Source organism: Penicillium nucicola (genome assembly GCF_028828085.1).
Source record: "Penicillium nucicola strain IBT 29836 chromosome Unknown utg000001l, whole genome shotgun sequence".
Taxonomy (NCBI): Eukaryota; Fungi; Ascomycota; class Eurotiomycetes; order Eurotiales; family Aspergillaceae; genus Penicillium; species Penicillium nucicola.
The window spans coordinates 1,506,674-1,528,798 of NW_026643125.1; the positions used below are offsets into that span (position 1 = coordinate 1,506,674).

The window sequence follows — 22,125 nt, forward strand, 5'->3', positions numbered from 1 at the left end:
CAATATCACTTTAACCTCAACGATGTCGGTCGTCAATACCTGTGCTAAATGTGAATCAGTATTTGAATCCCGGGTTTAGGTCAGGGGACAGGGAAGATTTAATCCAATGTGGCTGTTAATTAACGTATGGTTTCCTGTATATAGATTTACCGTCTTCTAACGGGCTGATCCTCACCAGATTCCAGTCATTAGCCAAGGATTGGTGAGCATAGACTGCTTTCTCTCTTCATCCAAGTCACTCTGAAAGTCTCCGTATCTGATACAACAACAGTAGGTTGTCGGACCTGGTATTGAAAGAATGCAATGAAGAGATTAATGATTGATTGCTTCGAGGAGGAACTTGTCAATTGACATTTATTCCAATAAAAAGAAACGAGTGCAATAACTCTCTATTTAAATTGCATTTGGTGGCTTTTTCGGATACGACAGTGTTGATCCTTTTGAAACAAAGTTTTCTTCTTCATGAGGTTAAAAAAACAAGAATTAATTTTCAAGATAAGTGTAGTTCTCTGGATATTACAGCTCTTAACATACAGCAGCGCGATGCTTAGTTAGCTTGAAGATGCATGTGGGAATACCACTGTGCTCCAGACTTGGGACTACGCCAAGTGGCCATTTCACTGATGTTTCCTTTTACACCACATCGGTCATGATGCTCTTTATGGGGGCTTAACTAGCCCCTGGGCCAATGTTCGAGGGCGATAAGCCGCGCTTCGCACGCCCCAGGCGTAGTTGACGGCAACTGCCAGCGAGAGGTGGAACCATGCACGACTAGGCAACTAGCTAACGACAAGGGGCTCTGTCTTTGGTCTCAAACTTTTCTAGAGCTCAGATACTATCACTTATTGCCACTTTCAAAATCAAACACCCTGCAGACATAGCAGGAGCCAGCGAAAGTCCACTCATGGAATTGGAGTGTATCGGCTAGACATCTGATAGAAGATTGATAGCCAGATTTCTATAGAATAATGGATAGAAATGTTGAGGATGATAGGAATGATGAATGATAAGCATTCTCACTTCATGGTGCTCCTCTTTCGTGGGATATATAGTTGGTCTGTCGCCATGATATATCACGATTGACTATTTCTTGGAGAACCACAGTGACCCTTTTTTCGTGCTATCTCGTTCACAATGACAGCTCTGCCGGCCCAAGAAAAATCCGATGATCTGGAGGCTTCACCCACCTATATTGTGACAGACATTGACACCCTCGATGGGAACTTTGCAAGTTCCACTCCAGTACTGGCAAAGAGTTTCAATCTCTTCAGTGCTTGCGCAACAGGAATTACCACTGGAAATGCGTGGGCTATTCTGGGAGGTGCAATTGTATGATACTTGTTCTACTTGAATCAAAACTCGAACTGACGCATTCAGATTGCATCGCTCTATAACGGCGGCCCTCCAGGAATTATTTATGAGTTGTACGTTTTCCATGTTCCTCCCTATGTCAGAAGCCCGCCACACTATTAACACGAGACACAGTACCGTAGCTTCGTTCTTCTATTGTTTTATTGGAGCATCAATCGCAGAGTTGGCTTCATCCATTCCAGCTTCTGGAGGAGGTAAGAAAAGCTCTAGGCAACCCTTGCCTTTGGCAAACTGACTGACCCAATACTAATATAGTCTATCACTGGGCAAGCGTAACTGCCGGGCCAAAATACGGCAAAGTCTGTGCCTGGTTTGCGGGCTGGCTTAATGCTTTGGCGTGGACCTTTGCGGTAGCCGGTAACGCTTTCATGACGAGCAACATGATCTTCTACGCTTATTCGCTCTACCACCCTAAATTCAGCCCACAGCGATGGCATATCTTCATTTGCTATCTGATCATGCTATGGATATGTTGCCTCACGGTGATGTTCGCTCAGCCAGCACTGGCAGCTCTTAGCCGACTTGGGTCATTTTTCATTGTTGCCGGACTCCTCGTCACTATCATCGTTTGCGCTGTCATGCCGAGCAGAACGGGCTCTGGATATGCCTCGAATGATTTTGTCTGGAAAGATTGGGATAACTTGACGGGCTACTCAAGTGATGGGCTGACATTCCTGGCGGGTATGCTGAATGGTGCATTCGCCGTGGGCGCTATAGACTGTGTCACTCACATTGCAGAGGAAATCCCACAGTATGTGATCGAGCCCTGCAATATATATGACCTTGACTGACTTGTGTATCAGAGCAGAAAAGAATATCCCCAAAGCGTTGGCCTGTCAAGTAATCATCGGATTCATCACGGGCCTTTGCTACTTGGTCTCGATCTTCTACGCCATCAATGATCTACCGACTATCATGAGCTTGGATTCCATCTGTCCACTGGGTGACATATATTTCCAAGCAACTGGCTCCAAAGCCGGTACAGTGGGACTTTTAACCATGACTATCGCGCCCATCTTCATCGCTACAATTGGCTGTCTCATTACATGTGGACGCACAATTCACGCCCTAGGTCGCGACGATGCCACGCCGTTTTCTAGCAAACTCGGAGCCATCAGTCCAAAGTGGCATAGCCCATTGTGGGCGACACTTGCCTGTGGTGTATTCTTGACTTTCATCGGTGCTATTTATGTGGGATCGCTTACTGCATTCAACGCTTTTATCGGCTCGTTTGTTCTGCTTACTACGATCTCGTATATTCTTGCTATTTTTCCGCATCTGCTCACTGGCCGGAAAAATATTCGACCTGGTCCATTCTGGATGGGTAAGTATGGTACTGCGGTCAATATCGTTGCTTGCTCGTACATTGTTGTGAGCTCTGTGATCTACTGTTTTCCTTACTCTGTGCCCACCTCCCCGGAGGCCATGAACTATACCAGCGTGATTACGTGTGGATTGATTGGTCTGGTGGGGATTTGGTGGCTGATGCATGGAAGGAAGAATTTCCACGGACCTCAGATCGCTATGTAAGGGTAAAGTTGGCGTTTTCCATAATGAGTGTTTTGGCATAGTTAGTGCTTTGGGTTAAAGGACATGTGGACTCTTTCCAGCTGAAAACAAAATTTGGTGGGGAGATTAGAATGCAATTCATGGCCTAGCTTTCATTGAATGGGATATTTGTATAAAGAAAAAAGCCCCATTTCGTACAATATGGATTGTTGAATACAGATAGCTTTCTCAGGACCATTCTCCTACTCTCTACTTCAAAGTGCAATCCCTACCACTCAAGGTAATCTCTTGTTTCTACAGGGATATTTGTGGATGTAGTAGAGTCGGGCTATCCCAGAATCTCATTGCTGAATTCTAACGCCCCTGTGATGGTTTACCTATTGCCTTATCCTGAGTTGTCCAAAAAATTCCCACAACTGATAGCTCAGTACTTGACAGGGTACTACTCACATGAAAAATGAGGATACAATCCCAGTCTCTCACATTTTGGCCGCAATAGCCAAGATTGCCTCGACTCCCCGCACCACGTATGAAGAACCTCGAATGCTGACTTTCTCGCCTGGAGTCCACCGCCAGCTCTGATCTCTGCCAATGAGATCCTTGGCCATGGATGGCAATCTGCCCCCATGAAGCCCTAGCACATACTTTTCTTCCCAGTGATCACCGAGCCACTCCTCCCGCCGGGCGCTCACTTGTTCACCGGTGATATCCACCGTCCACTTTCCTTCAGGTGCTCGAGTGCTCACTTGACTTTGTTCCTGATGAAGGACCAGATAGAATCTTCCAACCTTTGCCAAGAACTCTTTACTAACGGGATATCGTCCTTCGCCCACATCCTCGACCGATTGCAAGACCCACGAGGTATTACCCCCAAAGGCTTCTGGCACCTCTCGCAGGGGAAGATACCTCCAGATCTCCTCATAATCGGTCATAGGTGCCCCTTCTCTGTCCAGACGAGCCATCGTTCCAGTCTCCATGTCATCCCCATTGGATAAAGGCACAAACGGGCAAGGTTGGCTCACATTGAATTTCCGGTGGGAATCAATGACATGGGTGAAAACCACACGACCTGCTCTCCAAATTAGCGGTCATTAGACTAGCCTGGGGAAGTAGATATCGTACGCGGGTTCGTATTCACCAGTCGGCACTCCCCTGCCAGCGCCCAATCAATGCCTGCGGATTGCCGATCGACCCGCAAGTCAACATACCATTCGCCGACGGCTAAAGCAAGCGTGTTGGTGCTTTCAAAGGGCGACTCTGGCACCCAACGCATAGAAATGCGCGCAGCAATGGTAGAGTTAGAGGAGGGGGTTGACGGGCGCATAATGGATTTGCTATGGTATCGATAGGAAGCTCGGATCTATAGCCCAATATTTAAGTGTCTTGTATGCGTCTCAATCCCTTTCCCTCTTTAGGGCCCCCACAGTTGAATCTCGCTGGCGGTTGCCGCATTTATTAGGAAGCTTTTTCATCTAACATCATGGCACGGTTTTCCTATCTTCCAAGATTTACACGAAGCATGTAAATGTGTCAATGTCTTCGCTTGCGCCTGCCTCTCGGAACTCACCGAGGATAGAGGCTGGTATAACTACAACCACCTCACTTCCCTTCAACTTCAACGGTCAGTTTCGTTAGGCGACTTTGGAATCTCTTTTTTGTCTGATCAGCAATTCTGACTCAACGAAAATGTCGCTTCTGTCCGCAGCCGCCGCTACCTTCTTAGCAGGCTTGGTGCTGTACTCTCTGTGTGGTGGTCTATTCTTCGGTGCTCTTGCTCGAATTCCAGGCCCCAAAGCGTTTGCTTTGACACAGTTGAGATTGATGTACGAAGACTACCAAGGCACGCGCACTCGCAAGATTAATGCCCTTCATCACAAATATGGAGCCGCTGTTCGTGTCGGGCCAAACGAGGTAGTCTTCAATAGTCTATCAGCACTGCGTACAATTTATGGAGCTGGAAGTGGGTTTGAGCGAACCAGCTTCTATCAAATGTTCAATGTATATGGACGTCAAAATATGTTCTCTTTCCACACAGTCAAGGAGCATGGCGAACGTAAGAAGCTTTTTGCGCATGCCTACGCCAAATCTGCGATGCTTAGAGGTCCCACTGCTGCATTGGTCGAGAACAAGGTGAAGCTGTTTTTGGAACTCCTCCAACGAGAAACACAGACAAGCGAGATATTTTCGACTCTCCATTTCTTCTCATTGGATACCATCACAGAGTTCCTCTACGGCAAGTTTGGCAAGACTTCGTGCTTGGAAGGAAAGGCAAAAGACCGCGAACTTCTTGACGATGTCATCGATATCGCTCGTCGTAAGCTGTCATGGTTTGCAGTCCATTTTCCGGCGTTCACGGACTGGCTTTATTCAAGAACTGGCATCATGGGCTATATCGCAAAAATGTTTTACCCGATGCAGGAGCCTACCACCTACACTGGCATCCGGCTGCATGCGATGAAAGCCTGTCTGGCCTATTCCCAGGCCTCTCCGCAGGAGAAGGAAGACCAATCGCCCTTGATTGCCAAAATGTGGAAACACCATCGGTCCGAGAAAGAAAGCGGCATTGACGATATTGAAATTGCGGCAGAATGTGCTGATCATCTTCTTGCTGGCGTTGACACAACCAGCGATACCTTGATGTTCCTTATTTGGTCTCTGTCTCGACCGGAGCATAAGAAATTCCAAGAAAAGCTCATCGAGGAAGTTCAAAAGCTTCCCGAGGAGGATCTCAACAGCGAAGGAATTCCAACCACAAAGGCCAGCGCCAATTTGGTATATGTTGATGCAGTCATCACAGAAACACTTCGGCTGTACGCTCCTTTGCCAGGATCGGAGCCACGATCGCTTCCCGTGTCAACGACGATTGATGGGTATGCTATTCCAGCAAGGACGCATGTCTCCATGTCTCCATACTGTCTGCATCGCAACGCAGAGGTTTTCAAAGACCCGCTGAAGTTCAACCCGGATCGCTGGCTTGATGCTTCACTAGAGATGAAGAGGTGGTTCTGGGCTTTCTCCAGTGGAGGGAAAATGTGTATTGGGATGCAGTAAGTCTTTGGTTCTCGATATTGTCCTTGATTATGTTGTTGGTCACTTGCTCATTCCTTGAAGTCTTGCAATGGCAGAAATGACTACGCTTGTCGCTGCTATCTACCGCACATATACAACTACTACCAAAGATGATTTTGATGTGATCTCACCCGGTATCACGAGTCGCTATGAGGTTTTCTATGATGAAACCTGTCGTGGAATGCGCGTATGTTCAATAGCCCATCTCGGATGAAATCACTTTACTCACCGTACTCACCGCAACAACAGGAACATAAATGCTATGTTGATTTCGTGCCTCAGTAGAGCGCCGCTTAGAGCTCTATGCATGTTTAATTCAATGACTGACAGGGTATTGTTGGATCTTAAGTGTCTCGTTTAGTTCGCTAGCGAGGCCCCGCTCGCGTTAAGACTAGATGTATCGCGAGATTTATCAATTATTCTGTTCACCAGGTTGAATATAAAGGGATGAGTAAGAAGCCCTCCAAGTCATGATTTACAGCAACGAAATGTATACCGCCGAGGTATTAAAATATTATATTTTGTGCTCAGCCTTTACCTGTTTGTATGATAGCGAGATTCTACACTTGTTTAGATAATTTAAACATGAGATCAAATACCGGATCAGTGCTCCAGCAAATTATATCGAGCGGTTAACACCCAGCTTGCTATCTTTTGAATAGACATCGCCCCAGCCGATGATTCAATGGAGGCAACGGAGGCGACCAGGAATCTTTCTGTGGGCTAATAGACTGCGTGGGCTATCCAGACAATCATTGGGTATCACCAGATCTCAATCTTGTAGGCCCTTTTGTATCAACACCGTCCGATCTCATCATGTCTTTGACCGGGATTGGGCATCTATACAAGGGTGGAAAGAAAGGCGGCAAAGCCCGAGGCGTGGGTGGTTTTCATGACATGGACGCAAGGAAGCAGGTAAGACAAAAGTATGATCTCAGCAAACCTTTCATTCTGCTAATTGTGTTATCCTGTTGCAAAAACAGCATGCCATTGCCGCGAAAGGTGGTCGTGCGTCAAGGAAAGCGGCTATAGATCGCCATGAGAATGAACATGAAGAGTGCATGGAGAGCAAACAGCGCAGTCAGTCGCAGGAACCCTCAGTCGTTCCCCCAGGGTTTGAAGAGTCGAAAACATGTGCATAAAACATGTCGAAGTAGTTGAGATGCAGCGATGCGTCGAAGCCAATGTATGCAAACACAGAAATCCAAGGTTCCCCCCGCTTGGCCCAAAACACGTAAACATTGACGCCTAAGGCCTTCTCCTGTTTCACTTTCTTTATTCTTTCGCTTGAACATCCTACACAATTTCTTGTTGTTCTTTTTATTTTCTGCCTGGATCCTTCCTCTATCTCTACTCGTGTAGCTGCAAGGACTGTGTCTAGATTCTGGTCTCAATCGCGCTCTTTGCGCTCGATTTTGCGCTCGCTGCGCATCCCGATACGCGACAATGGCCAACGCGGGTTATACCTCGCCCTTCCCAACCTCCCATGACACTATTGGGCAGTCTACACTAGTGACTCCCTTGTTTATGCCTTCATCTCCTCCACAAAACTTGTCCAGCCCTCCGGACTCCCCGCTCCCCGCCCAGACTCCTACGACCGAGCGCGTCGCAGCGAAAGACAACGCCCACGGCCATGTCAGCGACGACGAACAGCAATCAGACAACGAACTACAGAATATCTCCCGGCCCGCGACCCCCGGAAGCCCAACGGGCTCAGATCTCGACGCGCGACTTGCTGATTACACCTTGGATTTCAGCAACTTCCCCAGTGGTCATTTTGCTCTAGAGGGGAATGAGGAAACTTTGCCCCCCTTTCATAAAGATATCGAAGATAAACTGTCGGATGTTGGGGGCCCGGAAGATTTTACTGCAAACTTGGAAAAGTATTTAATGGGCGATCTTGAAGGAGAGATCCGTGACGAGGAGGATGCTGAAGTACAGTATGGATCATTGCGACGGTCATTCCGAAAATCAAAACAATCAGTGATAGAGGAGGAGGAGGAGGCGGATTCTGGAGAATACAGTGAATTCGAGCCACCAGTGGACATGTCGACCCCCTCGCATTTACTACACAGAACGAGCGCACTTCCCAAAGACTCGACACATCTTGAAGACATTGAAGAATACCCTGACGATGACGAGTCACGACACCAAGATCAGCCCTCGCCTTCTGCTCGCAAGCCCTCGATCGCGTCAAGCAATGGTACGGATGAGCGTGAGGATCTGCGCAACCGAATTCAACAATTGGAGGACACTGTGAGAGAGAGAGACAATCAATTGCAACAGAATCGCACCCGTGTACTTGAAGCTGTCTCAGCTGGCGAGCAGATTCGTCATCTACAGACAGAACTACAGCACAAGACTGCTCTTCTGGACGAGGTACATGCCAAAGGCAGCGACGAGGCCATGCTTCGTGAGCAGGTTCGGTCACTGCAGAAGCAGAACGAGGAACGTGAGAAAATGCTGCACCAGTCGAATATGGGCGGGGCTGATCTCAACTCACTTCTGGAGCAAATCCGAGAGATGCAGCAACAGCTGCAGAGCCGAGACCAGCAAAGTTCCCTGGACACTGAGCGATTGGAGACAATTGCTCACCTGCGCCAACAACTTACTATTTCCCAAGAGCAATTGAAAGCGCGCGATGCTACTCTCGATGAGACATTCGCTAAACTCAGGGAAGTGACCCGGGATAGGGATGCGCAGATACAAGAGAAGCACTCCGAGATTGATCAACTCCAGTCCCAAATTGATGATTACGGCCTAGAAAATGAGAAGCTCGAGACACAACTGGAGCGCGCTCACAATGACTTCCAGGTCTTGGAAGAAAGATTTATCACATTGGAAGATAGGAATCGGCCACTGGAAGAGAAGAACAGCTCGCTCGAGGCGGATCTCACTCGTGTTCAGTCTCAGATCGAAGCCCAGGAAAGCGCCCTGAAGGCTGCAGCTGCAGATTTACCCATCACTGGACACAGCACCTACAGCGAGATTCTTGACTTGATCAAAGATCTGGGACATGGAGATGTGGACCCCGTGGATGGTTCATACACGTCCCTGTCACAGCCAAAGGACAAGCTTACCGAAGTCCGAACCGTCCAGGAGCTGCACCAATCGCAACAAGAGGAGATCGCGAGTCTCCAACAGGAACTACAAGAGACATCCGCTGTACAAAAAGCCACAGTTGCCGAATCAGACCGTCTCCGTGCCCAATCTGCCGAGACCCAGTCTCTCATCAAGACCATCGAGACTGAAAACCTTCGCTTGTCCCACAGGGTGGAAGAGTTGACAACAGCCCTCCACAAATCACAGCACGACCTGACCCAGACAAGAGAAGATCACGCCGAATCCCTCGAGACAATCGCACGTCTGCAAGAAGACAAGCTGGCCGAGCCACCAAGCCCACCCCCAGCCCCAGAACGAAAAGAGCCAGACACAGCCGCCATAGAAGCAAACCACCAAAGCCAAGTTCGCAGCCTGCAAACAGCGCACTCAACCGCAGTATCCACTCTCCGCGCCTCCCACGCCGAATCAATGCGCAAGATCCGCAACCTCCTCACAGCAGCCGAACAACGCGAGACAAACCTCCGCACTGAGCTCGAAACCCTCCGCTCCACAACCACAAACCAAGAAACACACCTTCGCAAAGCCTTCCGAACAGAACTCAAGCGCCTGGAAGCCGTCATCGCCGCAAAAGACGAGACATCCGCCGCAGTCGACCAGCGTATCGCACTATCAGTCGATAAGCGCGAACGCGAATGGGAACGACGCGTCGACCTCCTCCTCAAGGAACGGGATCGCATGGCCAAGGCGCTTATGATGACCTGGGGCGAAAAGGAACTCGGTCGTGGGCCTGGGGCCTTGGCTGAAGGTAAAGAGAATCGTCGGAGAGACGGCGAGAGTAAGAGTGGACAGGCTTATAGGTATAAGCATGTCCAAAAGTCAAAGTCCAAGAGTGGAGAGACGAAGGCTTAGTCTTATCTTACTTAATCTTCAGGGTGTGCTCTACTGAGTCTTGATGTACGATTCTGGTTGTGTTTTTGTATTGTATTGCATTGTGCCATGGGGGCTTTTTTTTCTGGTGTCTGGTTGGTTATTGGGTTGATCCTGGCATGGATTCTGGGTGTATGTATGTGTGTTTCTTTTCTAATGCCCCCTCGGGAAAATTGCATATTGCTTCGAGCTCTGATGAATTTCATCCTTGGGATAATGTCGACGGTGTCCGATATCGTCTGTCGTCTGTCGTCTGTAGAACATGAATCTTTCATTTGCAAAGTGTTATTCAGTCGCTTGAATGCAATAGAGCTTGATGACTCGATTGTAGTGATCTGATTGCACAGAGCTGGCCTGACACGGACCAAATCCATATAGAGTATCTTGGACAGTGCTAAGAGTATGGGCTCTTAGTCTGGAATTCGGAATTACTCACAATGTGACCCCGAGCAGATCACTCGCAACGGAACTCAAAGTATTAAAATTGATTTCAATTGATTCTGTATCCTAGCAAACACATACTGACTATCCATTCCACCCAAATACAAATCATAAAGTGACACATTAGAAGTAATGAGCAAATACAAACCATAGAAACCAACCCTGTCTATCTGACCCGCAGACATAGACAAATGCAGAGGTATTAATTACCCTTCTTTCCCTTCCATCCTTCCATTCATCCCGACCCATCATCTTCTCCCTCCCATCATCATCATCCTCAGTAAAAAGTGATACTCGTCCGATTTGCTCCCCGGTACGTAGTCTGATCCATACCACCGCCCTCACCCCCAAAAGAAATGCCCCCACCCTGCACCTCATCCACCGAAGCCCTCGGATTGGAAACAGTCTCCATGATACAGCTGAGTGGGCCATTGACGCCGCCATGCGTAGTACTGCGCGGACGACGGGTGCTCGGGTAAACGAGTTCGACATCATTGCGGCGGGGAGTGGGAGGCATAGAGCGGTTTGGATCGAAGCGGCGCTGGCTGGTCCAGCGGGTTGATTGGGGCATTATGTATTGCTGTTGGAGGTGGGGGTGGCTTTGGCTGGGGTGGTAGGGAGATTGGGAGAGGGAGTAGGAGTGGCGCGGCATTTGGGATGGGTCGAAGTGGTAGGACGGGCTGCGCGATGGGTAGTGGTAGTTTGTTGTGGGTTGGGCGGTTGTGCTGCGGCGCATTGGTGGGTGGCCGTGCTGGGACATGTGCATGTTCATGGGCATTTGCATTGGGGTTCCTGAGGCTCGTCTGGATTGGGGGTATTTGCGTGGTTGTTGAGGGCCTGTGAGGAAGGCTTGTTGGTGATGGGGGTAGTGGGGGTTGCGTGTCGCTGGCATTGGACATGCTGTTTGCGAGCGGCGCACTTTTGGTGGTGTTTTTGGTGCTGAGGGTACTACTTCTGGGGCATCGGCCGAGTTCATTGTCATTGTTCGGATATGGCCTTCTGAGCGGTCTTTTTTTTGGATCTGGAGGCTTGGTTCCTGTGCTGGGGAGATTGGGGAGACGTCTTGGCTTTGGGATCCGTTGACCTGGAGAGTTGTGGGCTGAGGAGCATTCTTGGGCATGCTGTTTGGTGTCACGACCTGTTTCTCAACATCGGATGCAGCATTCGGATCTGCGAGGGCTCGGATCTGAGGGTCCGAAGACAACGGCAGCGACAGGGGGAAAGACCTCGGGAGAAAACGCCGGAGAGAGGAAAGCGAGGACTTTTGTCTCTTGTGGCCAACATACTCCTTAGGGATCATCGGGACCTTGGGAACCGGTGTATCGGATAGTAAAGCGCGTAGCTCGTTGCCTGTCTGCGAAGTCATCATTGTAGATGTGCGCGAGATGGGGTAGAATTCACTAGCAAGGCTCTGTGATCCGGGCGAAATACGAGTCATTGTGTCTTCTGGGGAGATGGTTGTTCCTGAGACAATCTCTCCGTAGGTCGAACCAGGATCCGTATTTACTCGAAGCTGAGGTCGCAAGCGAACGGGAGCAGGGTGTCGGATGCTGGGATGACAGTTCACTCTGTTGGCGATTGGGTCCGCAGACCAGGAGTATCCAGTTCCATTGCCATCATGTTGGCGACAAAGGTAGAGAATTTCGTTCTTCAGTGTCTCTTCGCTATCCCAACTGTTTCCAGACAGAATACTTCCGTCTCGAAGAACTTCCTGGCGTCTGTATATACCGAGAAGGGAAACATCATATGGGCGATCGCAAAGCTCTCGTGCACAATACATAGTGCAAACGGTAACCCTATAGCGCACTTGTCAGTAAGTGTGTAGGCAGCCGTAGTGATGGTATACATACATTGACACCACAGATACAATTACTGTTGCTCGGTGGAAAGCACAGCTCATACCGACTCGCCAATAACTTGCATCTGTCCCTTCGGGGAGACAATAAACCTGCTGCGCGGCAACCACTAGACCAGCTACACTGGTAGCCAGCCATAGCATGAGGTCGATTCGAAGAACATAGGTGCAGACGTTATGCAAGACAGTCTTCTGCGTCCCAAATCCACCAATATTGTTATACTGCCAGGCGACCAAGCTCTGTAGACCGACCAGAGGAAACGATAAAAACGACTCGATGGGAGTTAGCAAGATACACAACACATATTGATCAGATGGCACATACTGCGACTAGAGAGAGCACGACGCTCAAAGTCATCTTCGAGTCAACCTGTCCATTTCCGTAGAGATAAAGAGCAAGCACGGCTTCTAGGATAGACTCGAAAAGAAGGAAGTATAGCGCAACGAATATGACGAGCTTCGTCCAAGTACCTTCCTTTCGCGGCCGAGCCGAGAATCCAGCGTCCATAATGGCGACAGTGCAGAAGACTGGTCGCAATTCTTCCCGTCAAAGCTTCCCAGTATGTCGAAGCCGAAGGAAGAACAGGCCACGAGTGAGGTACAGACGAATAGAATGCACCGGGTCTAAATCTAACCCAGAAGCAGACACACTAAAGAAGCATCGATTGCGCGTGAAGTGACTGATATACAGTGTTCACGAAAGAGGAGCGCTCCAGGACTAAAAAGGGAAATCATCGAGGGCTACTTAGCCCTGGAGCGCGTCGACGCGGTTAGAGTGTGGAGGGGTGGAATGTCACACCCGAGGGGCTCTGGGAAGAATCCTGAGCGGATCTTCGCACTTTGCTGGGGGAGATGGTCATCGCCTATCCTCAGGAATGTCCCAATAGAGGAGCTGGCGGTGCTAGGGATGCTCATTGGAGGGTTGTTAGTATCCCTGTGGATCTGTCTACACACGTCAGTTAGTTTCAGTCCCTGAGAATGGAAGACTTGATTCTCATCTCCCAAGACTTGAGTGTTATTCTCCGTGCATGAAAGGGTTGATCTTGGAGGAGGGTGAGGGTGAAGTTGACCGTTGCCGCAGCCCTAGATCCCTCGATGACGTGCAGGCAACAACTTCACCACCACCACATCAACATTCATTGATGCTGATTAAATGAGATGAATTATTGTCTCCAGTCCACAGCCATTCAAATGTTCAATTTCATCACTACAGCTTATCACTTCTCTATCATCGTCCCGAAAATGCTGGAAATCATATGGTCACGTGAACCGAGGGGGTGACCTTGTCAGTAAGGATCAATCGACCTGGATTCACAAAAGAAAGTACTTGACAGGCACCTGAATGAAGTGTCCTCGATAGTTTCTTGTTGGGGAATGTACTTCATCTTACTGCGAACCATTGGCACAATGTGGTCTCGACTAGGCTTGATCCTGCCAAATCTATGAGTCTGATACATTCCACCACACTGGTATTTCGGGGTAAAAGGGCCTTGTTTCAACTCAGCCACTGATGTTTCTCTCTTTCGTTTATTGTCTGTCTTAGTTCTGGTTGTTGAAGCGCGTATTCACTCACGCGACATCTTTGTTGATTGCACGACGGTAGGTTGGTGCAGGCGAGTACCATATCATTCTAGGATTCAGAATACTTCCTGTGCTTACATTGATGTGCGCAGAACCGTGGCTGTCAGTGCCACCTCCTTTGATTGATTTCCCAAGAGTCTTTTTTATGCTTGTTTATCAAAGTCCATAGGTTCTTTTTTGCGCCTGCCTATACGATCAGCCTGGGGCATTCGAAAATGGGAGAGACAAGAGAGGCCAAGGCCAGGCTCAACAAATATTTTAAACAGTGTTTTCATTTCAACAACCTCGTATAAAAGTGTCTGGAATTCCTGGCACTATGAACAGATGGATCGGGGCTTACCCGAAGGAAGTATACAGGTCATATTCTTCATATCCCCCCTGACAATGATTGCATCACGAGATGATCTACAATAAAAAGCTCAGAAAGTATGCTCATATCATCGTCTTCTATATTTATATTTAATCTATATTTTCCAAGCTGAGGTGAACCATTTACAGCACAGCAATGCACTCAATCTCAACATCAGTGTTAAGAGGAAGAGTCTTGACAGCAACACATCTGCGACAAACTGGCATTAGCAAGAAAGAACACTTCTCAAAAAGAACAACCTAAGGTGAGGGGATTGACTCACGTCCGGCAAGGCTTCACATCACCCCAGTATTGCATGTAAACCGAGTTCATCTCGGCAAAGTCATCCATGTTTGACAGGAAGACATTGACCTTGACCACCTTGGTAATGTCGGTACCAGCCTCCTCGAGGATGTGAGTCAAGTTCTTGATACATTGGTGCTGTTGCAGGGGACATTGTTAGCAAGCTGCAATATCATAGATGAGTCAATTGGGATTGGATGTGGGGGTGTCATACGGTGTGAGCCTTGACATCGCCCTCAATCAGCTTGCCAGTGGTCGCATCCATGGGGACAGCGCCGGAGCAGTAGACGACACCATTGGCCACGATAGCCTGAGAATAGATGCCGGGGAGGGGCTTGGGGGCCTTATCAGTGAGAACGGGGGTCTTGGTGGACATATTGGGGTGCGTTAACGGGGTATAGGGAGAAAAAGGAAGAGAAGGTCAATTGAGTTGAGAAGAACCGAGGGGAAGGGGTCTTTATGGAGAGCGCATCCCGCAGTCATCCCGCATCCCACGCGAAACGTAAGTGTCAAAGTGACACGGTGACGGGCGAGTGTAACATCTTGCGTGGATCTTTACTGCAACGGGTCGACTTATCGGCTTATCGGCTTATCTCTCCCCCGCATTGTTGTTTTTCCCCCCACGAGAGAGTGGGGGGAGTGTATGGGCAGTATTGGCAGTATTTGTACTCGTATTTTGCAGTTCTGCGGCACTTTCTCTTCTTTTCTCTTTCACTCTGCTACTCTGTCTTCTGAAATCATGACTGCTGGAATCACACAACCCCCCTACCCTCTCCACGAGTCCGTGAAGGACCTGTTGGACCCGGAGTATGTGGCCTTCTACAACGAACATGTGATTAACAACCAGCAAGTCCACCTCCAGCCGGTAGCAGCATCGCGAACAAGCGGTGTCTTGATTCCTGGCGCTGGGCCTATGCTGGAGGTGGGCAAGACTCAGGATATCACTGTGCAGCGACGTGCCACCGAGGGTCCTCCGGTGCCTATCCGCTGCTTTACTCCCAAGGGGCAGGCCCCTCCTGAAGGATGGCCAGTGATGCTTTATTTCCATGGTGGTGGCTGGGTGCTGGGTAATATTGACACGGAGAATGTGGTGTGCTCGAACCTCTGCGTTCGGGGAAATTGCGTGGTGATCACTGTGGATTATCGGTAAGTGCACCATGACATACATCTACTACCCTCCAATCTCTCCTAAAAACTAATATCCTATCAGCCTTGCTCCCGAAGATCGCTGGCCTGCCGCCGTTCATGACTGCTGGGAAGCCCTCCTCTGGTTAATCGCCGATGGCCCCGCCAAGCTCGGAGTAGACGTATCCAAAATGGCAACAGGGGGCTCCTCAGCTGGCGGCAACCTTGCCTCAATCATGACGCACAAGGCTCTAACCCTGTCACCGCCAGTCCACTTCCGTGCCCAACTGCTCTCCGTGCCGGTTACTGATAACACCGCCACGGTCGAGAACAACGAGTCCTATCGTAAATACGAGCGAACCCCCGCTCTCCCCGCACCCAAGATGTATTGGTATCGCGATCACTACGTGCCCAACGAGGCTGACCGGACCAACCCCGAGGCTAGTCCATTGTTCTGGCAGGGTGATTATTCGCAGTTGCCGCCTGCCCTTGTCATGGTGGGTGAATTGGATGTGTTGCGGACTGAGGGCGAGCAGTATGCAGAGAAATTGAGCAAAGCGGGTGTTGAGGTTGATTTGCAGGTTATGAAGGGGATGCCGCATCCCTTCCTTGCTATGGACGGGGCTTTATCGGAGGGTAAGAGGTGTATCACTTTGATGTGCGATGCTTTGCAGAAGGCTTTCTGGCAATGATTGTTTTATTTATATAGATGATGTATTACACATTTGAGAATAGATGACCTTGGTTTGTGATTTTTGTTTCCAGGCTGCGTGGGTTGATCTGGGTTCGAGGCCCAGACGCTCGTGTATGTACTCTGCAAGGGGTGTGTAAGGACACCGTTGGCGCACTCGTGTGGTTAATCATGGCAAGTAAGTTTGAGATGATACATGACGCAGTTAAACAATTGACCAATAGAAGATTTGAATGGAGACTTGACTGCTATATATGTAACTTACAAATTAAGGGCCAACACTGTTCACTTAGTGCAGAACTAATCGCTACGTTCGGCATGGCTGTAGCTTTAACTTGCAAACCACTGAATATATAACTCGATGCGATGGCTGTGCCCCAAAATAAGCTGACAATACGATAAATTGAACCGCTTTGCTTGCATTGGCTCTTCTATATCCAACATCCGAGCGAATCAGACTAAAATTGGTCGCAAATAATCCACTTCCACACCAAACCCACTCTTCGCTCTAGTACATTCCCAGTGCCCACACCGAGACTCAACCCCCCAAGATCGACTTAATATCGCAGTGGATCCAGTTCACGCAAGTAATCTTCAGGCGAAAAAAGTACGGTCTAACAGCATGCCATTGTGAAGGTGAAAACGTGCCCTGATTGGCCAAGAGAAGAGCTGCATGAAATTTCTCCACGCTGTTGGGCGCTATCTCCAGACCCCCTGTCGCGACCACGCCACGAAACACGCTTGCTGAGAAGATCCCACTATACAAAGACAACGCATGAAAAAAAGAGAAACAAAACGCTGATGCCATTGCCGTGCATGCGAGCCTGTATGTAGAGGAATACACATAAAAGCAATTGTGGCTCTTCGCCACGAAGTCCCGTCAAGTCGATTTCGGGACAACAGTCGTGTCGGAATGGTTAAATGTTGTCTTTCCCGTTCTGATAATCTTCAATTGCGACGGACAATGAGGATCGGGACATGCGATGTTGGCATCGGTGGTCATCCAGTCATTCTCATGAGTCATTCTCTGCTTGGAAGCGAGCAGGGGTAAAACAGAAGCTAGAATGAGATCACGTTACATTCCGAAACCAGAACCGAGAGAGGCCTAAACTCACCCAGACTGTAGATACTGATGCCCTGACCGGGTGGCAAGTACATCATCTCGCCCTGGAGCGTGAAATAATCGCCCTCTTTGGCGCCGCACATGATGCGCTTGCCCGGTGGACAAACGACCTCGACGCGGAGATCATACAATTGAAAAGATTCGGATTCGGACATGGTGGAAGAGTGCAGATCCCACGAGATAGCCCAGTAGTAGTTAAGTTACGGGTTTATCCAAGCGGACCGGTGTTCCACTCGCCTCGGTGATCAAAATTCTCCCCTTCTCTCCACCTCACTCAAATCCCGTCTCACCAAGTCTGGAGATAAGCTAGTGGCTGACGCTGGAGATTACCCCCTCTTCCGAAGGATTCCCTTCTAAATCCACTCCATTGTAGGATCTAGTTGGATCACCCTATACAATGGCCATCTTCGACGAGAAAAATGGCACGGAGACAGACGTCGAGGTCTCGCGTCCGAGCTCCTACGAGGTCGAAGGCGAGGAGATCAAGCGCGATCTCAAATCCCGACATATCAATATGATCGCCATTGCTGGGATGATTGTGAGTCTGAATCCTGTCTGCGATCGGCTGGATTGGGGTTCGCCGTGCTCATGCATATAGGGAACGGGCTTGTTTCTGAGCTCGGGTCAAGTCATTGCCACTGCCGGCCCTGCGGGCGCGTTTTTGGCTTATATTCTGATGGGACTGACTACTGCTGGTGTTTCTTATACAACTGGGGAGATCTCGGCTTTTATGCCTTGTTCTGGTGGATTTGTTCGTCATGCTACGCGCTTTGTTGAGCCTGCGCTTGGTGCTGCTACCGGGTGGAACTTTTGTACGTTTCTAATCCGCTGCGAATCTGAGGGACCAGTTACTGACGGAAGCAGGGTATACAATGGCTATTTCGGCTCCGGCTGAGATCACGGCTGCTGCGACCATTGTTCAGTTCTGGAATCCGCCTGTTGATCCTGCCGTTTGGATTACCGTGTTTGGATTTTGTATCGCGGTGCTCAACTTTTGCAATGTTCGTCTCTATGGAGAGTCAGAAGTTGTATTTGCTTCGTTAAAAATCATGCTTATCATTGGCTTGATCATTGGCGGTATTGTCATTGACCTCGGTGGCACTCCTGGTCAAGAACGTCTCGGTTTCCACTATTGGAACGAGCCAGGTGCCTTCAACAACTATATTTCAGATGGTTCCACAGGTCGATTCCTGGCTTTCTGGAAAGTGCTCTTGACATCCGCATTCAGTTTCGGTAATATTCAAGTCGTCGCCATTGCCGGTGCCGAGACGAGAAACCCGCGCAAGATCATTCCTGATGCGACCCGGAAGACATTCATTCGAGTCTTTGTTTTCTACGTTTTAAGTATCTTCATCGTTGGTCTCATTGTGTATGGCTCATTAGTATCTCCCCCAACTCCAAATTGTATCTCTAACAACCCTACAGACCATACAACGACTCAAAACTAGTCATCTCAACCGGAACAGCCAGTCAATCCCCATTCGTCCTGGCCTTCCAGCGCTCTGGTGTCAAAGTTGTTCCCCACATTATCAACGCAGTCGTCTGCACGTCAGCCATCAGTAGCAGTTCCAGCTGTATCTTCATCGCATCACGGACATTATACGGACTCAGCCAAGACGGCCACGCGCCGAAGTTCTTCCAGCGCTGCAACCGCTTTGGAACTCCATACTTCGCTGTTGGACTGACTGTTCTGCTATTGCCGCTTATGTACATGTCTGAGGGTAGTAACTCGTCGACTGTCTTTAACTGGTTTGTTAATATTACTACTGTTGCGGGTCTGATTGGCTGGATTGTGATTGAGGCTACTTATTTGCGTTTCTTTGCCTGCTTGAAGAAACAAGGGTATTCTCGTGAGGGTGAGTACATTTTATTTGGTTTAATATGTGGGAGTGTTGGTGCTGACAGGTCTAGAATTGCCTTATAAGACCCCCTTTCAGCCTTACACGGCTTGGGCCACTGGATTTATGGTCATTATGATTGTTTTGACTTCAGGTACGTAATCAATCAGAATTGACAGCATAATAGCTCGAGTGAGGTAGAAACTAATCACTTGTCATCATAGGCTACGACGTTTTCTGCGAAGGCAGATGGAACACATCCACATTCCTAACTTCATATCTCAACATTGCCATATTCGCCGGTACGTATAGTATCCAACTCCGAAAACAGGAAGAATGAAACCAAAAAGCTAACGCCCAGCTAGCGCTCTACATCTTCTTCAAAATCTTCCTGAAGTCAAAGATCATCCCTCTAGAAGAAGTCGACCTCAAATCCGAATTTGATAAAATCGCGAAAGAAAAGGCTTCTGGCCAGTACCTCACCACCGAGCAACTAGATTGGCCCTGGTGGAGACGGATTATGCACTGGATATGAGTTGTTCTTGCATATACACCATTTCATATACACATACAACTTACACCGTGCACTATAGATCAAGCTTCAAGTCACACACTTGAATGTATCTATGATATTTACAATTTACATAAACTTTAATACATCAAAACCAAATGTTCATGTCAGTTCACTCATTCATATACAACATGATACCAACCTCCAGTATACTACTAATCACTAATCACCGATATTCACCCCCACAATCTCCAAGACTAACAAACATATCCTCCCGAGAACTGCGGTCCAAAATCAGCTGGATAGCCTCCTGATCCTCACTATCAAGCGTCCATCCAAGGCTAGCAAGGTTTTCCTGCGATTGCTCGCTAACGCCCATTCTCGCACCGACAATCACAGCACCAACACACGGGAAGTCCAATACCCATCGCGTTGCGACGTTTGACACGGACACGTTGTGTTTGCGGCCGATTGTCTGCAGTGTCCGGAGCAGATCCTGGAAGAGGGGCCAGCCGCCCCAGTTTTGGATCATTGCGAAATACTGTCTCTTTTAGCGGGGGTTCATTATTGGGTTCAAGGGGTGCGCGTACCTTGCGGAGACTGGGTGTCATTGTTTCAGCGTAGAGATCTGGTGCTTCTTTTCCAACCCACTTCTCGGCCAGGAGGCCACCCAGCTGTGATTCCGTCAGTCGGTTATTTCTGGCTGGGTTGCAAGGGGTTGAAGGTGTGTATGGGTTGACTTACCAGGGTGCCGTAGGTGAGTAGCTTGATGTTGTTCTTGTTGCAGAAGTCTACCATCTTCATTGTGGGTCTGGAGTCAATGAGAGAGAACTATGATGTGTCGTTAGTATGGGTCTCCGGAATGGGTCTTCAATGTGGCTTGGATCGATCGATGAACTATAATATATGGGTGGATACACACCTGGACTTGGTTAGTGTAGACATGGACTCCACTCTGAATGACCATTTCCATATGTTCTGTGTCAAAGTTGCATAGACCGAGATGTTTGATTCGGCTGTCTTGCTGCAGGTATCTCAATGCCTCAATATACTGCGGGTCATTGTACTATTGGGGTAAGGTTAGTGATGTATTCTGTTTATGGGTTTGGGGAGTGTTGAAACACACGAATTGCCAGTGGAATTGCAATAGATCGATTTCGTTAGTGCGTAATCTCTGGCAGCGTTCGTCTACCTTGGCACGGATAGCTTCGGGGGTAACGGTCATAGGGTGGAAGACACAGTATTTGGTTGCGGCAAAGAGTGAGTCGGAATAGTTACTTGCAGAGCGGAATTGGCCCTGAAATGGGTTAGAATGAAACATGATCATGTTCGAATAAAAAGACCTACGAATAGGATCTCGGCATCACCGTAATGATCGGCCATGTCAAATGCCGTAAGTCCGCTTTCCACATGCTTGGAGAACTGCTGCATGATCTTCGAGCGGGGTGCAATGCCCCAGGCGGGGCTGGACAGCTGCCACAGTCCAGAGAATACCCGGGGTAGCTGAATTCCCGCCATTTCAAAGGTCTCTGATATGACACCGGGAGGCTTCTCAGATGGCAGCTCGGCACTTGCTACCGGAGCAGTTGCCAAAGAAGGGTTGACCAGATCTATAGTTGCTTCGAGACCTCTTTCCAGCACAAAGGGTTGAGCATTGGCTTCCCAGACAGACTTGCCTGTCATGAGGGCTTTCAGCAAAGCCTCCAAGGGAAGCCGTTCAGTTTCAGTCAGCTCTCGAGATCCAGTCTCTACAAAGAGAGTCTTTTGAACGGCTGTGATGGCTTGAATGATATCACCATCTACACCGGCAATCGAATCAGCGATAGCGGACTGTCCGGAGCCAAGTTTGATCTGAGAGACTTGCTCGACGATGCTTTGAAGCAGGGGGATGGCTTGATAGCATAGACCACATCCCACCATACAGCAAATGCGCTTTCGTAGTTGCTGGAACGAAGGTGTCGTTTGCACCGTCCCATCGGCGGTCTGTTCGACCACGATGACATTGGAGAATTTGGAAGCCGTCTCTTCCAAATAGTTTCTGGTCTGCTCTTCAAAGATAGGCGTACAATCGGGTCTATTGGCTAGAATGCCACGCATGACTGCCCGCAGTCCTTCGAGGGGGAGATTGGCGATGTTAGTATCAGCCATCATGTTGACATGTCCCGCCTTGGGCTTTGAGGGCGCCATTTTGAGTCAGATCCAAGATCACGATCAAGATCAAATCCAAGATTTGAAAAAGCACATAGATAATCCCTGCAAAACGAAACCAACCGGCATCTTGATAGGAAATTGCGTAACGGTCGGCGTTCTAAACAAATTCACCGGCGTCGGGTCACGATCGGCGCGGACTAACCGGATTAGGACATTGG

General features: G+C 48.9%; 11 protein-coding genes across 11 annotated transcripts; 6 read left to right on the plus strand and 5 right to left on the minus strand.

Moving 5' to 3' along the window:
- Positions 1–1,134: 1,134 nt before the first annotated feature.
- Positions 1,135–2,901, plus strand: N7511_000579 (uncharacterized protein; the record flags this gene model as incomplete). The annotated part of the gene is made up of 5 exons (XM_057123004.1): positions 1,135–1,329; positions 1,378–1,424; positions 1,486–1,565; positions 1,627–2,122; positions 2,175–2,901. The coding sequence occupies 5 exons, from the start codon at positions 1,135–1,137 to the stop codon at positions 2,899–2,901; spliced, it is 1,545 nt and encodes a 514-aa protein (XP_056988737.1).
- A 458-nt stretch (positions 2,902–3,359) lies between these two features.
- Positions 3,360–4,204, minus strand: N7511_000580 (uncharacterized protein; the record flags this gene model as incomplete). The annotated part of the gene is made up of 2 exons (XM_057123005.1): positions 3,360–3,949; positions 4,003–4,204. 2 exons carry the CDS (start codon positions 4,202–4,204, stop codon positions 3,360–3,362), a joined length of 792 nt encoding a protein of 263 aa, XP_056988738.1.
- A 362-nt stretch (positions 4,205–4,566) lies between these two features.
- Positions 4,567–6,234, plus strand: N7511_000581 (cytochrome P450; the record flags this gene model as incomplete). Its single annotated transcript, XM_057123006.1, has 3 exons — positions 4,567–5,927; positions 5,992–6,136; positions 6,199–6,234. The coding sequence occupies 3 exons, from the start codon at positions 4,567–4,569 to the stop codon at positions 6,232–6,234; spliced, it is 1,542 nt and encodes a 513-aa protein (XP_056988739.1).
- Positions 6,235–6,765: 531 nt separating this feature from the next.
- N7511_000582 (uncharacterized protein) lies at positions 6,766–7,091 on the plus strand (the record flags this gene model as incomplete). Its single annotated transcript, XM_057123007.1, has 2 exons — positions 6,766–6,864; positions 6,933–7,091. 2 exons carry the CDS (start codon positions 6,766–6,768, stop codon positions 7,089–7,091), a joined length of 258 nt encoding a protein of 85 aa, XP_056988740.1.
- A 304-nt stretch (positions 7,092–7,395) lies between these two features.
- N7511_000583 (putative spindle pole body associated protein SnaD) lies at positions 7,396–9,921 on the plus strand (the record flags this gene model as incomplete). The annotated part of the gene is made up of 1 exon (XM_057123008.1): positions 7,396–9,921. The coding sequence occupies one exon, from the start codon at positions 7,396–7,398 to the stop codon at positions 9,919–9,921; it is 2,526 nt and encodes an 841-aa protein (XP_056988741.1).
- A 736-nt stretch (positions 9,922–10,657) lies between these two features.
- Positions 10,658–12,743, minus strand: N7511_000584 (uncharacterized protein; the record flags this gene model as incomplete). Its single annotated transcript, XM_057123009.1, has 3 exons — positions 10,658–12,176; positions 12,231–12,508; positions 12,561–12,743. 3 exons carry the CDS (start codon positions 12,741–12,743, stop codon positions 10,658–10,660), a joined length of 1,980 nt encoding a protein of 659 aa, XP_056988742.1.
- Positions 12,744–14,308: 1,565 nt separating this feature from the next.
- N7511_000585 (putative L-PSP endoribonuclease family protein Brt1) lies at positions 14,309–14,844 on the minus strand (the record flags this gene model as incomplete). Its single annotated transcript, XM_057123010.1, has 3 exons — positions 14,309–14,375; positions 14,449–14,606; positions 14,683–14,844. The coding sequence occupies 3 exons, from the start codon at positions 14,842–14,844 to the stop codon at positions 14,309–14,311; spliced, it is 387 nt and encodes a 128-aa protein (XP_056988743.1).
- Positions 14,845–15,207: 363 nt separating this feature from the next.
- N7511_000586 (alpha/beta hydrolase) lies at positions 15,208–16,285 on the plus strand (the record flags this gene model as incomplete). Its single annotated transcript, XM_057123011.1, has 2 exons — positions 15,208–15,614; positions 15,679–16,285. 2 exons carry the CDS (start codon positions 15,208–15,210, stop codon positions 16,283–16,285), a joined length of 1,014 nt encoding a protein of 337 aa, XP_056988744.1.
- An 879-nt stretch (positions 16,286–17,164) lies between these two features.
- Positions 17,165–17,562, minus strand: N7511_000587 (TIGR04076 family protein; the record flags this gene model as incomplete). Its single annotated transcript, XM_057123012.1, has 2 exons — positions 17,165–17,343; positions 17,400–17,562. 2 exons carry the CDS (start codon positions 17,560–17,562, stop codon positions 17,165–17,167), a joined length of 342 nt encoding a protein of 113 aa, XP_056988745.1.
- A 218-nt stretch (positions 17,563–17,780) lies between these two features.
- N7511_000588 (uncharacterized protein) lies at positions 17,781–19,780 on the plus strand (the record flags this gene model as incomplete). Its single annotated transcript, XM_057123013.1, has 7 exons — positions 17,781–17,945; positions 18,006–18,219; positions 18,272–18,776; positions 18,833–19,263; positions 19,313–19,399; positions 19,470–19,547; positions 19,611–19,780. Coding segments are annotated over 7 exons (1,650 nt in total), but the record flags the coding sequence as incomplete, so codon positions are not given.
- A 202-nt stretch (positions 19,781–19,982) lies between these two features.
- N7511_000589 (aldo/keto reductase) lies at positions 19,983–21,943 on the minus strand (the record flags this gene model as incomplete). Its single annotated transcript, XM_057123014.1, has 6 exons — positions 19,983–20,297; positions 20,347–20,430; positions 20,501–20,587; positions 20,679–20,822; positions 20,883–21,053; positions 21,104–21,943. 6 exons carry the CDS (start codon positions 21,941–21,943, stop codon positions 19,983–19,985), a joined length of 1,641 nt encoding a protein of 546 aa, XP_056988747.1.
- Positions 21,944–22,125: the final 182 nt, after the last annotated feature.